The sequence below is a fragment of the Oratosquilla oratoria genome, chromosome 40 (assembly GCF_046742065.1).
Source record: "Oratosquilla oratoria isolate Oo_2021 chromosome 40, ASM4674206v1, whole genome shotgun sequence".
NCBI lineage: Eukaryota > Metazoa > Arthropoda > Malacostraca > Stomatopoda > Squillidae > Oratosquilla > Oratosquilla oratoria.
Genome location: NC_134816.1, coordinates 2,391,182 through 2,406,181, shown reverse-complemented (window position 1 = coordinate 2,406,181; position 15,000 = coordinate 2,391,182). Strand labels below are relative to the sequence as shown.

The 15,000-nt window shown below is 40.6% G+C and overlaps 1 protein-coding gene across 1 annotated transcript in view; it reads right to left on the bottom strand.

Annotated features, from left to right (window-relative positions):
• LOC143020623 (major facilitator superfamily domain-containing protein 6-like) overlaps positions 1-12,081 on the bottom strand; it is a 115,402-nt gene extending 103,321 nt beyond the window's left edge. Inside the window, exons 1-2 of the mRNA XM_076177092.1 lie at positions 11,983-12,081; positions 10,875-11,029 (exon numbers count right to left, since the gene is read on the bottom strand). Coding sequence (XP_076033207.1) covers positions 10,875-11,029; positions 11,983-12,079 — 252 coding nt within the window. The 5' untranslated portion in view covers positions 12,080-12,081. The remainder of the gene's footprint in view (positions 1-10,874; positions 11,030-11,982) is intronic.
• Positions 12,082-15,000: the final 2,919 nt, after the last annotated feature.

Here is a 15,000-nt window from a genome sequence, read left to right as displayed (position 1 = left end):
CAGCAGCAAGATTCTCTGCACGACCACAGACAATGGCACAAACTATGTAAGTGCATTTGTCAACTTTGCACAAGAGGACGTCGTCATACAACCTGGCGAGGACAAGCCTGACGAAGAGCTGGCTGACGAGCCTCAGGTCATATCCATGGAGGAGGCCCTGGACCAGGCTGACGAAGCCGAGGTTAGCCTGCCTAAACACCAGAGGTGTGGTGCACACACTCTGAACCTCCTGGCGTCTGAGGATGTTCCCAAAGTGAGTATAATAAAAAAAATTATTTAATAAATTAATAATTTATAAATATTAAATGATTTATTGTTCTTTTGGTAAAAACTAAAAAGATGTAAATTATTATTTATTATTTTTTAATTTGTGAATTGTAATAAAATATTATATAATAAATATTCTTTTTTCAGGTCCCACAATGGAACCATGGTGGCAGGAATATCTTTAGAAGGTCGGCTGCCAAGGCACAGTCTTTGTGGAATGCCTAGGGCCGCCGAACTGTCGCAGCCAACGAGATAAAGGATGCTATCGGCAAAAAACTTAAAGTCCCTGGCGCGACGAGGTGGAACACCAGCTATGACAGCTATAAGATACTTTCTGGCCTGCTACAGGACCTGGACACCCATAAAAAGATCAATGATCTCTGTACCAGCATGCGCCCCAAACCGATCCCCGCCTTTGTTGACGAGGACAACGAGGTCATCGTCGAGTACGTCAAAGTTATGGCCCCAGTTGCCAATGCTTTGGACAAAATGCAGTCAGACCAGCATGCCTACATGGGGAACTTCCTTCCCAACTTGATGGTGCTCCAGAGGGACTTGAACCTGCTTAGGGACAACAACAGCATCAAGCATGCCAAGCCCCTCGTCACCTACCTCCTGGGGACACAGGAGCACCATGGCAGAGACAAAAAGGGTTTCACTGAAAGGTAGATATTTTTAATATTTCAATATAATGTAATAATGAATAATATAACATAATTATATAAATGATAAAATAAAATAATATTTTATAGTGATTGAAATGAAAAAATAATAATAATAATTAATCAATAATTAAATTAACTCATCTTAATCTTTTCAGGTTTCAACACATGTTTGAGGACCAGGAGAAGCTCCTTGCGACTGCCTTCCACCCCAGGTTCCGTCTAAAGATGGTCAAGTACATATGCAGGACAAATCCTGACTTGTACAACCTGGTGAGGGATACGATGGTGTCGGACCTTGTGGACCAAATCAGGTCCAAGGAGGGGGATGTGTCCTCCGCCTCCAGCCAGCCCACCTCCAGGCCACAGTCTGTGGCCAGCCACACCAGCGAGCACGACGAGTTTGCCCTCCTTCTTGAGGACGAGGAGGAGCCTGTGGTGGTGGCCAACCTGGAGGAGGAGGTCGGCAAGGAAGTAGACAATTGGGGCGCCATTCTCGGCACAAGCACCATGAAGATCTCCCCGGCAAACTTCCCCAAGGAGCACAGGCAGCACTGGGTGAACTGTTTCATCAAGTATAACACTCCCCTGTCCTCGTCTGCCTCAGCTGAACGACTCTTCAGCTTCGGCTCGGATATTTTGAGGCCAAAGCGAGCCTCTCTGACCAATCTGAACTTTGAGAACCTGACCTTCATGAAGGGAAACCTGAAGTTGGTTAAGAGGGAGAGAGAGAGGGCCGACAAGTTAGAGTGAATCTGTGAAGAGTGAAGAGTGAAGACTGAATTGTTGTGAAATTTTGTTTTAAATGTTTTTACTGTTTTGTTTTGTGAACTTTTGTTTTTACTTTTTACTGTCTTGTATTAATAATTTGTTTTTCTAGTAATAATTTGTTTAATAAATAATGAAGATATCTTAAAAACACATTTTTTTAAATCGGAGATTCGGAATGAGTAAAATTTAGGTTTGGAAATGTTCGGAAGGTATCGGAATTAAGGTTCGCTTTGCTATTTTTTAAAGATTCGGAGGTTCGCGGACAAATGTTCGGAATAAATTTTCGCACCGAAATTTTGAAAATCGGGTTCGCTATTCGGAGGTTTGGAGCCCAAAACCGGCGAAGATTCGGGTTCGGATTCGGAACCCCAAAAAAGGTTCGCGCGCCCACCTCTGATATATATATATATATATATATATATATATATATATACACATACATATAACAAAGGCAAAGCTTTTTCCCCCTTACACGGGGGTAGCCAAAAAGAAAAAGACAAAGAAACAACTCCCACCCATTCCATTTTCTACATATTCCACTCCCCTCCACCCTCTTCCCTCTCTCTTCTCTTGGCACCTCCTGGATGACGGGTCATCCCTGCATCCTGTCAACTGCCCTGGGCCAGAAGCAGTATCGCAAGACACAGCTCATCCACAGCAAGGCCGCTTCATAAATTCGGCGCCCCCCCCTCTCCGTTCTCTCATACAGAAAAGGAGAAGACAGGGAGAAATTCCATCGGGCTACGTCAATTTTTTTCTCATATATATTTTCTCACCCCCATCTCCCACCCACTCCCCCTCATGCATCACAGCATCATCTATACACATCCCTTCTCCATTCACCCCTATCTTCTGTCCTCTCCCGTCCTTCCTCTCTTTTGTAATGCCCCTTTCACCCCATCCATCCATCTCATCCTAGGACGCCCCCTCATATTCACTCCTTGCACCTCTGCCTTCCACGCCTCTTTTACCAATACTCTTTCATCAACCCTATATCCCAGCTCCCTTTCCATCCCTGTTCTCCTCCTCACATCCTCATTTCTCACTCTATCTAGCCTAGTAACCCTTATCATACTTCTCAAACATTTCATCTCAAACACATTCAAACTCCTTCTTCTACCTCTCTTATGTTTCTTCATATAACCTCCTCTTAGCATCCATTCCCAGATGTCTATTTCTCATTACACTTTTTAATCGCTTCTCTTAATCTATATTCCACCTCCACCCCCACTCCTCCCTTTCCTGCTACATTCGCACCCAAGTATCTACAACTATCCACTTCCTCAAGTCTCTCTCCCTTAATGCTCACTTCCAGCCTGCTGTCACTTTCTTCCCTTGTACATCTCATCACCTTACTTTTGCCCATATTTATCTTCAGCTTCCTTCTTTCACACACCTTCTCAAACTCTGTCACTAACTTCCTCAACCCCTTCTCTAATCCTGCTACAAGTGGAGTGTCGTCAGCAAACAACAAATGGCTTATTTCCCACTTTTCTCCATTTTCTTTAACCATCTCCAACCCCTGACCCACTACCTCTCGCACCACCCCCATCCATAACACATCCCTGACGAAGTCCCACCTTACCTTTTCCTATAGCTTTCTCACATATCTGTCTTACTACAAAAGTCTGAGCTACACAACCTCTACCCGTCCTAAACCCACATTGTTTCTCACCAATTACTCCCTCTGTTCCTCTCCTAATCCTCTCAATCAAGACCCTCCCATAAACCTTCCCAACTACACTCAACAAGCTGATCCCTCTGAAACTACTACACTCACACTTGTCCCCCTTTCCCTTGTATATCAGAACTATACAGGCACTCCTCCAGTCCTCCGGCATTCTACCCTGTCTTAAACAAACATTGAATAACCTCACCAGCCAGTCCACCATAACTGTACCTCCTTTCTTCAGACATTCTGCATGACATCCATCCAACCCAGGTGCATTACCTGCTCTTATCATCTTAACAGCTGCTTTCACTTCATCTTTCCCTATTTCTCCTCCATTTTTCTCATTCATCACTCATTTTCTTAGCGCTTCCCATTGCAACTACCTTTCCCTCCCTATCCTCCTTCACATTTAGCAACTCTCTAAAATACTCTACCCACCTTCCTCTCACTGCCTTCTCTTCCATTATCATCTCTCCATTTGCACCTTTCACCTTTTCTTCTCTACTTGATTCGCCTCCTCTTCCTCTTTTGATTTCTTTTCAAAACATCTTTTTATTACTTTAAAAAAAATTCTGTAATTCTCTTACCCCATTTCACATCTCCTCTCCTCTTTGCTTCCTCTATCTTATACTTAACTTTCCTTCTCTTTACTTTGTACCTCTCATACGATTCCCTCTTCCTAATTTGTAGCTACTCTATGATTGCCTGTTTCTTCTCTTCTACACCCTTTTTTGCTTCCTCATCCTACCACTCACTACCTTCCTTCTATTTCCTCCCGCCCTCCTTGTTCCACACACCATCTTTGCACATCTTATGACTCCCTCCTTTAACCATCACCATTCCTTCTCCTCTCCTAGTTCTACTCTATCCTTCACTCCCTCCCACTCCTCTCACATTTTCTTCTTATACTCATTCTCTTTTTCTTTCTCATTTAAGCAGTTCACTCTAAGTACCTCCCTATCTTCTGCCCTTTTCCTCTTTCTCCACCTATATATAAAATCTGATATTGAGAAAGATGGTAAAGAAGAGGATAGGGGGAGGATACGGGTCGATGGAAAATAATGAAGTAGGAAACTACAGGAGGAATGAAAGAAATGGAGAGGCAAACAAATGAAGAGACATGCTAATATAGAGCCAAGTTTATAGAAGGGTTTTGTACACAAGTTTACTCGCGCACGTGTACACTTGCCTCGCGAATATAAAGTTTTATATTCGATTTGAAACATACATATTTAGTAAAGGTGATTGTTTCTTTTGGCCTCAGAAAAAGTGGTTATCACACTAGGCTTTGACGGACATTACTAGCGCCGACAGTTTTAAGTTCGTTTGAGTAAAAAATATTTCGGTTACAGTGTTTTATTTTTCAATTCACCAAATATAAAATTATCTTTATGTCATATAAGGTAAAGGTAAATGATGAACCAAGAGACTGTAAACCTATACGAATGTTAGATATATGGTTAACTGTTCTAAGAGAAGTTTAGGTTTCTGTCATATACAATACTGTTTATTCGAACGGAAATTGAAGGTAGGATATGGGAGGAAAAATAACCCAGTGTGATAACCCCTTAAGTAGGTTTGTTAGAGTGGTCTTCGTCCGGTTGTATATATATATATTTTCAAATAAGATTATTTTTTAGATTAAGAAGCTATAATCAAGCGAAATGCCTTAGTAGTTTATTGTAGAAGTCATTTTGCTGCTGCTGAAGCTGTCAACGAAGTTGGTATTAACCCTTTATGTGTGAGTAGACTCACCTACCATTAATCAGAATTGAATATAGAGTCAAACTTTCTTAGTGTGGTGCCGTCGATTGATTAGTGTTTAACCAAGAGCACCTCCAATGGGAGTGATCAGAGATACCCACATAAGGACGATTTGGGAAATAAGAAATCAAGGTATGCGCTGCCACCACCCAATCGTCTATATGGATGTATCTGGCCATAAATGGAAACTGCTCCTTTTTATTCACGTCTGACTCCGTCACCTTTCCTCAGGTCGTTCGGGGTTGGTTCTGGGTAGCGAAAAGGCCTATGCCCAAGTGGGGTAGTAAAAAAATAGAAGTGAAGGTTTTCTATGTGTTAATTATTAAACTGAAGCAAAAATATAGTAAGAATATACAAAAGTATATTGTGGTTTTCTCCAACTAGACAATCTATTGGTCCTTACAGTATGAAAAATATATGGGTATGCGAGATATTTAATAGCACATTTTTTTTTTTTTGCTTATGGGCATCATAGGTAAGATCACAGGCACGTGGAAAAACGTAGTTATTTACGCTCCAACCTTCCGGTCACTGTATAAGTCTACTTACAATATTGTGTCTACCTTCGACCCCGTATTCTTATTAGAGAACGATCACAGACAGAATTGTACTCTAAGGATTACACTCTCATAGCTAATGTATATATGCGTGATACCGTCTAACTCCTTCCACGCAAAGTATTTGTGGAGTACACTCCCTTAAACCCTTTTTTTCCTGTTATCGTGATATTTTTTGGCATCAGACTCAAAACTTAATAATAATAATAACTATCTACCTACTATATCTGCACTATATCATTTAACTCACATATTGACATTTATTTTCATTAATCTTACAGAGCGTACACATGCCTGTTATCGGGATAGTTCTTGGCATCAGACTAAAATATTAGCTGCGCACAAAAAAAAAAAAGTAAAAACCGAGACGGCTATGTGTTCGTATCTATGGGTAAACTACTAACCTCCCCTGTTGTATTATTTCGTAAAACTTCATTTCGCTTCTCAACACAGCCCCTAGCTGCTACAATCTCTCCCTAAACTATTTCTCTAGTGGAATCCTGAACTGCAAGTTGGGAATTTTTCCTATTCCTCTTAAAGTTAATGATCTTAGTTTACGCCTCCGTCCGAACGTGTCAGTGACGTCACGGGTGGGTGGAGCTACGGTGCGCCCGCTATGTTCGAGAACATTCTAATGTCGTCTCCAAGATTAGTTTAACCAAAATCAGTTGAAATATATTCGTAGCTACCTCCTATTGTATGTTTTGCTTCAATGATTATAGTAAGGCTCTTTGCCAACACATCTTGATGGGTAGACACAGAACAAAATAAATTCATGATCTATTAAGGCTCTATTTTCTATTTTGCTTCTTGGTCGAATAAAACCGTCACGACATCCATACTATCTAGTCTCTCAAGTCAACACTCAAATAAATAGATAAATAAAACGAAATTCCAAAAATATTATGCCCTCAAAATTCCTGTCCTTACATTAACAAGACGGTTAAACCGTATCTGTCCACACACAACTCTCAGTCGGAGAGAATCATGCTAGTAACCAAAATAAAATAATGAAAGTAACACATCCGTAAAAAAGTAGATTTTAGCAGCTCAAGTGAATCAATTGGAAATGTTGCCATGCATAATCTTACTTTTCTCACACCATTTTAAGAATAGAGAAGTTTTGACCCCATGATATAGTGAAACTCCTGTTACCAATAAAATTTCCATGGTTAACTAGAATTATTTAAATTTAGTTTAGCACTAGTTTGAAATAACGAAACCCTTCAGAACAGTGATCCTTCACATTATAAGGTCAGACGGGGCAGAGTGGAGGAATCCAAGATGAAAAATGTCTTAATCTATCTTTACCATCGTCTGGGGTATTGGCTGCTTGTTATTGTGGCAAAGTAGCATGCAGTTAATACTTTAGGGTTTATATGGGGCGCCCCTACAGACCAGAGCCACACATCATTTTGTCTATGACAGAGGAAAACTCTGTTCATAGAGAAATGATAACACTTTTATACTACGACTGTCCCTCCGTTATGCTGTCCCCCAGCCCCTTGCTGCTGTCCTGTACCATTTCTCTGAGTATTCATTTCCTGTGGTGGGGGAATTCCCTGTTGTGGGGAAAAATACTACTACCACCAATTATTTCTACTTGGATCGTAAGAGGCGAGAAGAAAGGGACGGGGATTGGGATTAGGCATCCTTCTCCTTGTAGCCCCACAGGGGACATTCCTAAAAGAAAAAGCAAAGGCATAAGAGGGTCTAGGAGTTTTCGGACCAGCACCCTAAGGTTTGGGTCTTTTAATGTGCGTGGATGTGGTACTGATGAGAGTTAAAGGGAAGAGATAGGTAGTATGTTTGTGAGAAGAAAGATGGATGTGTTGGCTTTGAGTGAAACTAAGTTGAAAGGGAAGGGTGAGTATAAGTTTGGGAGTGTAAGTGGGAGGTTATCAGGAGTGAAGAGAGGGGGAGGGAGGGAAGGGGTGGCTATTCTAGTAAGTGAAGAGATAGGTAAACGTGTGGTGGAGTGGAAGGAGGTTTCCTCAAGGATAATGTGGATGAAGGTGAAACTGGGAAAGGAGATGTGGGTCTTTGTAAGTGCATATGGGCCTGGCAGTGAGAAGAGTGTAGAAGAAAGGGTGGCTTTTTGGATAGATTTAAATGAGTGCATAGAGGATTTAGGGAGAAATGTCAATGTAATAGTACTGGGAGACCTTAATGCTATGGTAGGAAATGGTCCAATTGATGAAGTGGTTGGGAAATGTGGAGTTCCAGGAAAGAATCGTAGTGGAGAGTTGATGGTGGAAATGTGTCTAGAAAGAGAGTTGATGATAGTAAATACAGTGTTTCGGAAAAAAGTCAAGCATAAGTACACATGGGAGAGGGTGGTGGATGGAAGGGTGGTAGATAGAGCGTCGATGGATTATGTAGTGGTAAATAGGGTTATGATAGGAAGAGTTAAGGATTTACATGTGCTAAGGGGAGAGGGTGGGGGAATATCAGATCATTTTTTGGTGGAAGGTAAGTTGAGAGTGGAGGATAGATGGAGAAAGAGGAAAGGGACAAAAGGTAGGGAGGTGCTTAGAGTGAACTCTTTAAATGAAAAGGGAAAGGAGTACAAGAAGAAGCTGAAGGAGGAGTGGGAGGGAGTGAAGGATAGAGTAGAGCTAGGTGTGGAGGAGGAATGGGGATGGTTCAAGGAGGGAGTCACAAAGTGTGCAAGGATGGTGTGTGGAACAAGAAGGACAGGAGGAAATACAAGGAAGGGTAGTGAATGGTGGGATGAGGAAACAAAGAAGGTTGTAAAAGAGAAGAAGCAAGCTTTCACAGATTGGTTACAAAATAGGACGAGGGAGTCATATGAGAGGTACAAAGAAAAGAAAAGAGAAGTGAAGCAAAAGGTAAAGGAGGCAAAGAGGATAGTAGATGTGAAGTGGGGTTGGGGTAAGAGTATGACAGAAAATTTTGAAAATAATAAAAAGATGTTTTGGAAAGAAATTAAGAGAGGAAGAGGAGGCAAATCAAGTAGAGAAGAAAAGGTAAAAGGTGCAGATGGAGAGATGGTAAAGGAAGAGAAGTAAGGGGAAGATGGGCAGAATATTTTAGGGAGTTGCTGAATGTGAAGGAGGATAGGGAGGGAAAGATAGTTGTAGTGGGAAATGCTAAGAAAATGACCATGATGAGTGAGGAAAATGGAGGAGAAATAAGGAAGGATGAAGTGAAGGCAGTTGTTAAGATGATGAGAGCAGGTAAGGCACCTGGTCTGGATGGATGCCATGCAGAATGTCTTAAAAAAGGAGGTACAGTGGTGGTGGACTGGCTGGTGAGGTTATTTAATGTTTGCTGGAGAGAGGGTAGAGTGCCGGAGGACTGGAGGAGTGCCTGTATAGTTCCACTTTACAAGGGAAAAGGGAACAAGTAGTTTGAGAGGGATTAGCTTGTTAAGTGTAGTTGGGAAGGCTTATGGGAGGATCATGATTGAGAGGACTAGGAGAGGAACAGAGGGAGTAATTGGTGAGGAACAGTGTGAATTTAGGACGGGTAGAGGTTGTGTAGATCAGATCTTTGTGGTAAGACAAATATGTGAGAAAGCTATAGGAAAGGGGAAGGATGTTTTTTGGGCTTTTATGGATCTGGAAAAGGCTTAAGATAGGGTAGACAGAAAGGCACTGTGGGAGGTTATGCAGATATATGGGATAGGAGGAAAGCTTCTGGGAGCTGTCAAAAGTTTTTATGAGAGTAGTAGAGCTTGTGTCAGGATTAGAAATGGAGAGAGTGAGTGGTTCGAGGTAAAGGTGGGACTTCGTCAAGGATGCGTTATGTCGCCCTGGCTGTTCAACTTATACATGGATGGGGTAGTGCGAGAGGTAAATGCAAGGGTAGTGGGTCAGGGATTGTAGATGGTTAAAGAAAATGGAGAAAAGTGGGAGGTGAGCCACCTGTTGTTTGCGGACGACACTGCGCTTGTGGCAGGATCGGAGGAGGGACTGAGGAAGTTGGTGACAGAGTTTGGGAGAGTGTGTGATAGAAGAAAACTAAAGATAAATGTGGGTAAAAGTAAGGTGATGAGATGTACAAGGGGTGAAATTGGTAGTAGACTGGAAGTGAGCATTAAGGGAGAGCGACTGGAGGAAGTGGATAGTTTTAGATACTTGGGTGCAAATGTGGCAGGAAAAGGTGGAGTAAAGGTGGAGGTAGAATGTAGATTGAGAGAAGCGAGTAAATGCCTTGGTGGATTAAAGAGTGTAATGAGGAATAGACATTTGGGAAGGGATGCTAAGAGGAGACTGTATGAAGGAGTGATTGTGCCAACAGCACTGTATGGGGCAGAAACATGGAACATAAGAGAGGAAGAGAGTAGGAGTTTGAATGTGTTTGAGATGAGGTATCTGAGAAGTATGATGGGGGTTACTAGGCTAGATAGAGTGAGAAATGAGGAGGTGAGGAGGAGAACAGGGGTGGAAAAGGAGTTGGGAGATAGGATTGATGAAAGAGTATTAGGATGGTTTGGACACATGGAAAGAATGAGTGAAGAAAGACTAGTAAAAGAGGTATGGATGGCAGATGTGGAGGGAGTGAACATGAGGGGACGTCCTAGGATGAGATGGATGGATGAGGTGAAGGGGGCTTTGGGGAAAAGGGGAATGTCTGTTGAGGAAGGACGGGAGAGGACAGAAGACAGGGGTGAATGGAGAATGGTTGTATATGGATGATGTTGTGATGCATGAGGTGGAATGGGCGGGGGGATGGGGGTGAGGTAGTATGTGTGAGCAAAGTTTTGACACAGCCCGAAGGGATTTCTCCCTGTCTTCTCCTTTTATGCATGGGGGGGACGGAGAGGGGGGGTCGCCGATTTAATGAAGCGGCCTTGCTGTGGATGTGCTGTGTCTTGCGACACTGCTTCTGACACAGGGCGATGTACAAGGTGCAGGGATGACCCGTCATCCAGGAGGTGCTAAGATGAGAGGGAGGGTGGAGGGGTGTGGAGTGTATTCAGGGATGGAATGGGTGGGAATGATTTTATGCCTTTTCCTTTTTGGCTACCTCCCTTGTAAGGGAGAAAAAGCCTTGGTATATGTATGTATGTATGTACCTTTTTTACCTCCCTCAGCTAAAGTGGAAGAAGATAAACACTAAGAAAGCTGAACCGTTGGTGCGGTACAGAAGAAAGTGACGCAAGATATGAGATACATAAGGGATAAGGTTAGCGGTGTTTACCAACTCAGTTACCTTGAAGTTTCCGATGCGGTCAGCGAGCATTCCGGCTAGTGAGGGACCCACAAGTGCTACGATGGGCTGCAAGGCGGAGATGATAGCGAGTTCGGATTCTGTGATCCCTAGAGATCTCATGTGTATTGTGATGAACGGGAATAGCGTCATGGATCCTGGAATGACGAATAAGATCTTACTGGTCGTGGGCTGCTGCAACACATAAAGCTTCAATTTTGCAAATCACTACAATGGCCTAGGCTCAATCCCGATGGATACCTGGGCCTCCCAAGTGTTGTCTAAACACATTGGATAGAGGTGAAGCCTTCAGCCTCAGATAAAGGCCTTCTGATGTAAATTCTTCATCCACTATCAACTTAAGTCAGAACAAAGTCATTGATTTAAGAAACGTTACACAGAAGGATTCTTTTTTTTTTTTTGTCAAATGTTGCAAATTCAAATGCTCAAAAACAAAAATCTTACAGGAAAATAATAATGTTTCAGAGTTTTGTGTTATTGTGAGTTTCCTAGTTACTTAGTTTCTCACCATGAAAAGAAAAATCAATTCGAAAATTTTATATTGCAAATCGTCATGCGAATCTTAGCAACTACTAAGGGTTAGCCCAGTATGGCGACACCAAAAGTGGTGTTAGACACCTGAATATTGCATCACGTTATTTAGAATAACGTTGACATGACAAAATAATGTACTAAAATTGTTAGGGTAGGCAAGTCACCATAATTTAAACCCAAAGAAACCCCAGTAAACTGATACTACGATAAAAAAACGGAGCATGATTTTCTCATGTTGATAAGAAATAGAATAAATCAAAGCTTAGAGCATTTCCACAAGTCTAAAACATATGATAAAGCAGACCTAATGAGATATCGAGATCGGTTCCTAGTATTGGCCGCATCGGTGCAACATTTCGTCGTGTTTGTGACATTTTGGTGACATCGGCAACGTGCCAATGTGCCCACACATGCCACAGACACGCAACAAACATGATAACATAAGGCGTAGGGGGACAATCTATTGTAGTAGGATTAGCTTGTACCAATGCATCATTAAGTCATATTTCTGATGAATTTGTGTCATGCAATGTGGACGTGTTCTTCTGGGACTCACCTCCGAAGACCAAGAAGAAGAGAAGCTTCAGAGGTGCAAACTCCTTTCTGGTGAAGTCTGACCAGAAGCGGTGTCTGAATTGAACCAGCACTCCCATGATCCTTCTGCTGTAGCATTAGAAAAAAAAAAAAAATCCTTTAAGAAGTGTTGTTGGAGAATACTGATTTGACATTACTTAGAACTTGGATATCAGTGACTACTACATCCCCTGATTCTGTCTTAGATACTGAGATTGTCTGGCAATAAAGTGTGATATTGATATGAGGAACTAATTACAAAGGATTACAAAGGCGGAGCATGCCGACCGGAGAACTTTTGATCCATATCTAGATCGGATGCGGAAAAAATCATAATAATAATAAAATAATAAATAAAACTATAATAATGTTAATAACAAATAAAATAAATGCATGCATAGGTATAGTTAAATAATAAACAAACAGGTAAATAGTAAATAAAAAAAATTACATATAACTAATAATAAATGAAAATCAAACAGACAAATGATAACAAAACAAAAACAAATAATATAGAATAAATTATAATCATTACATCATCTTGCTTAGGTGTTTATCTAAATGATTCTTAAAGCTTCGAACTGAACTACATTGCACTACCTGTGCAGGAAGTTTATTCCATTCATTAACTACACGGTTGGCAAAGTTGTTTCTACCTACTTCCAAATTGAATCTATTTCAGGACAGTTTGAGACCATTGTTTTTTGTCTGATTCTCATTCAATGTGAAAATTTTGTCACTTTTGATGTTGTCAATTCCCTTTAGAATTTTAAAGACCTGTATCAAGTCACCTCTGAGTCTACACTTTTTTAGGGAAAACACATTCATATGTTTTAGTCGATTGTCGCATGATTTATTTTTGATATCTGGAATCAGTTTTGTGGCTCGACGTTGTACTTTTTCCAGTCTGTCAATGTCTTTAATGAGATTCGGTGACCATACAAAAACAGCATATTCCAAATGTGGACGAACTAACGACTTATATAGCTTGTTAATGAGTGATGGACTTTTGAAGTCAAAAGAGCGCGCAATCAGTCCTAGAATCTTATTTGCTTTCTCAGAGGCTGAAATACACTGCTTGGATGATTTGAGGTCGTTACTGATAATTACGCCGAGATCTTTTTCACTATTTACTTTTGTTAACGAATTCCCAAATAACTTGTAATCGTATTACTGTTATTTTTACCTATGTGCATAATACATATATAATGTCAGTGCTACCTTACTCCGTACCTTTGAAAATGTCTTAAATAGACGAAAACGTTCGGTCACCTTTCATTTTATTTTCCAAGTGGTTTTATTATATATATATATATATATATATATATATATATATATATATATCTATATATGAATGTATATATGTATATATATATATGTATATATATATATATATATATACATATATATATATATATATATATATATATATATATACAAACACACACACACACACACACACACACACACACACACACACACACACACACACACACACGCACACACACACACACACACACACACACACACACACACACACACACACACACACACACTTACACACACACACACACACACACACACACACACACACACACACACACACACACACACACACACACACACACACACACACACACACACACACATACACACGCACACACACACACACACACACACACACACACACACACACACACACACACACACACACACACACACACACACACACACACACACACACACACACACACACACACACACACACACACACACACACACACACACACACACACACACATACACAGACGTCGACCACGGAACCGACAATACCTTCGTCTCTGGGCCCCAAAGAAGAGGATAAACAACGAAAAAGGAAACCTGGTCTGTATTGTATGGGAGGGGAGAGATCGTGGGTGTCCGAAATGATATCTCTGCAGTGTTAGTTAAATGTATTAAGACGTAATTGGCATAAAAAAAGCATAAGAACATAAATATAAGAATGAAGGAGACTGCAAGAGACCACAAGTCCTACACTAGGCAGATCCGTAAAAAGAAAATAACGAAAAATCTGACTCGAACGACAACTTCGAATCAGAGCCATCTAGTGACGCCATGCCGATACCCCAGCGACCACGAGAGAATATCACAACGATGCTTTTTCTGGATTCATTAAGTACGAAATATGGAGTTTAAGTCGAATCTTAGAGATAGGGAAATGGGCAAAAATATAATACGGTGGGAGAATGAAATTATGGACTTAAGGAACGAAATCGTTGGATTAATTGATTGCTTAGCGCATGCAAATATTGAAATTTCCGACCTGAGGAAAAATAACTTGGATCTAAGAAACGAGATTAAGGAAATGAAAAATTATGTAAGAGAGCTCAAGAGTGATAATGAAAAGAAGAGAATTAATGATACTCTCAATAGCGAAAACTTAAAAAAGAGGTAAATAACAAATATAAAAAAAGACAGAAAAAAATCAAAGGGAACTTAGGGGATTAAGAAATAGAAGGAAAACATTGATTTTTTTTTCAAATAGTCCGACAACAAATGCAGGAAAATCTAAAAGACACAATTATCCAATTAATTTAATGAAAAAGGAAATTGGGTCGGAGACACAGTGGATAGGAAAAAATGTATTGTGGAATATGGACTAAAAAAAACATGGTCTGGCGAGGTACACGAGAGAAAAAAAAAAAAGAAAAAAAAAAAAAGAGACAGCAATAGCAATCCCAAAAGAAATTCAGGATGGAGAGCAAGATTCAGGGAAAGAAGTAGACGATGCATATAGGATTGGTCACTATTCTAAGGATAGAAATCGATCCCTAAAGATGAAAATAAGATCACAAATGGTAGTAGAAGACTTTTTTTGAAAAAGTAGGTAACTTGGCAAGGAGTGAAAAGTACAATAAGATATGGATAAAAAGAGAAATGAGTATTGAGTAATTAGAAAAATAGAAGACGCTAAGAGATGAAAAAAAAAAAAAAAAAACGC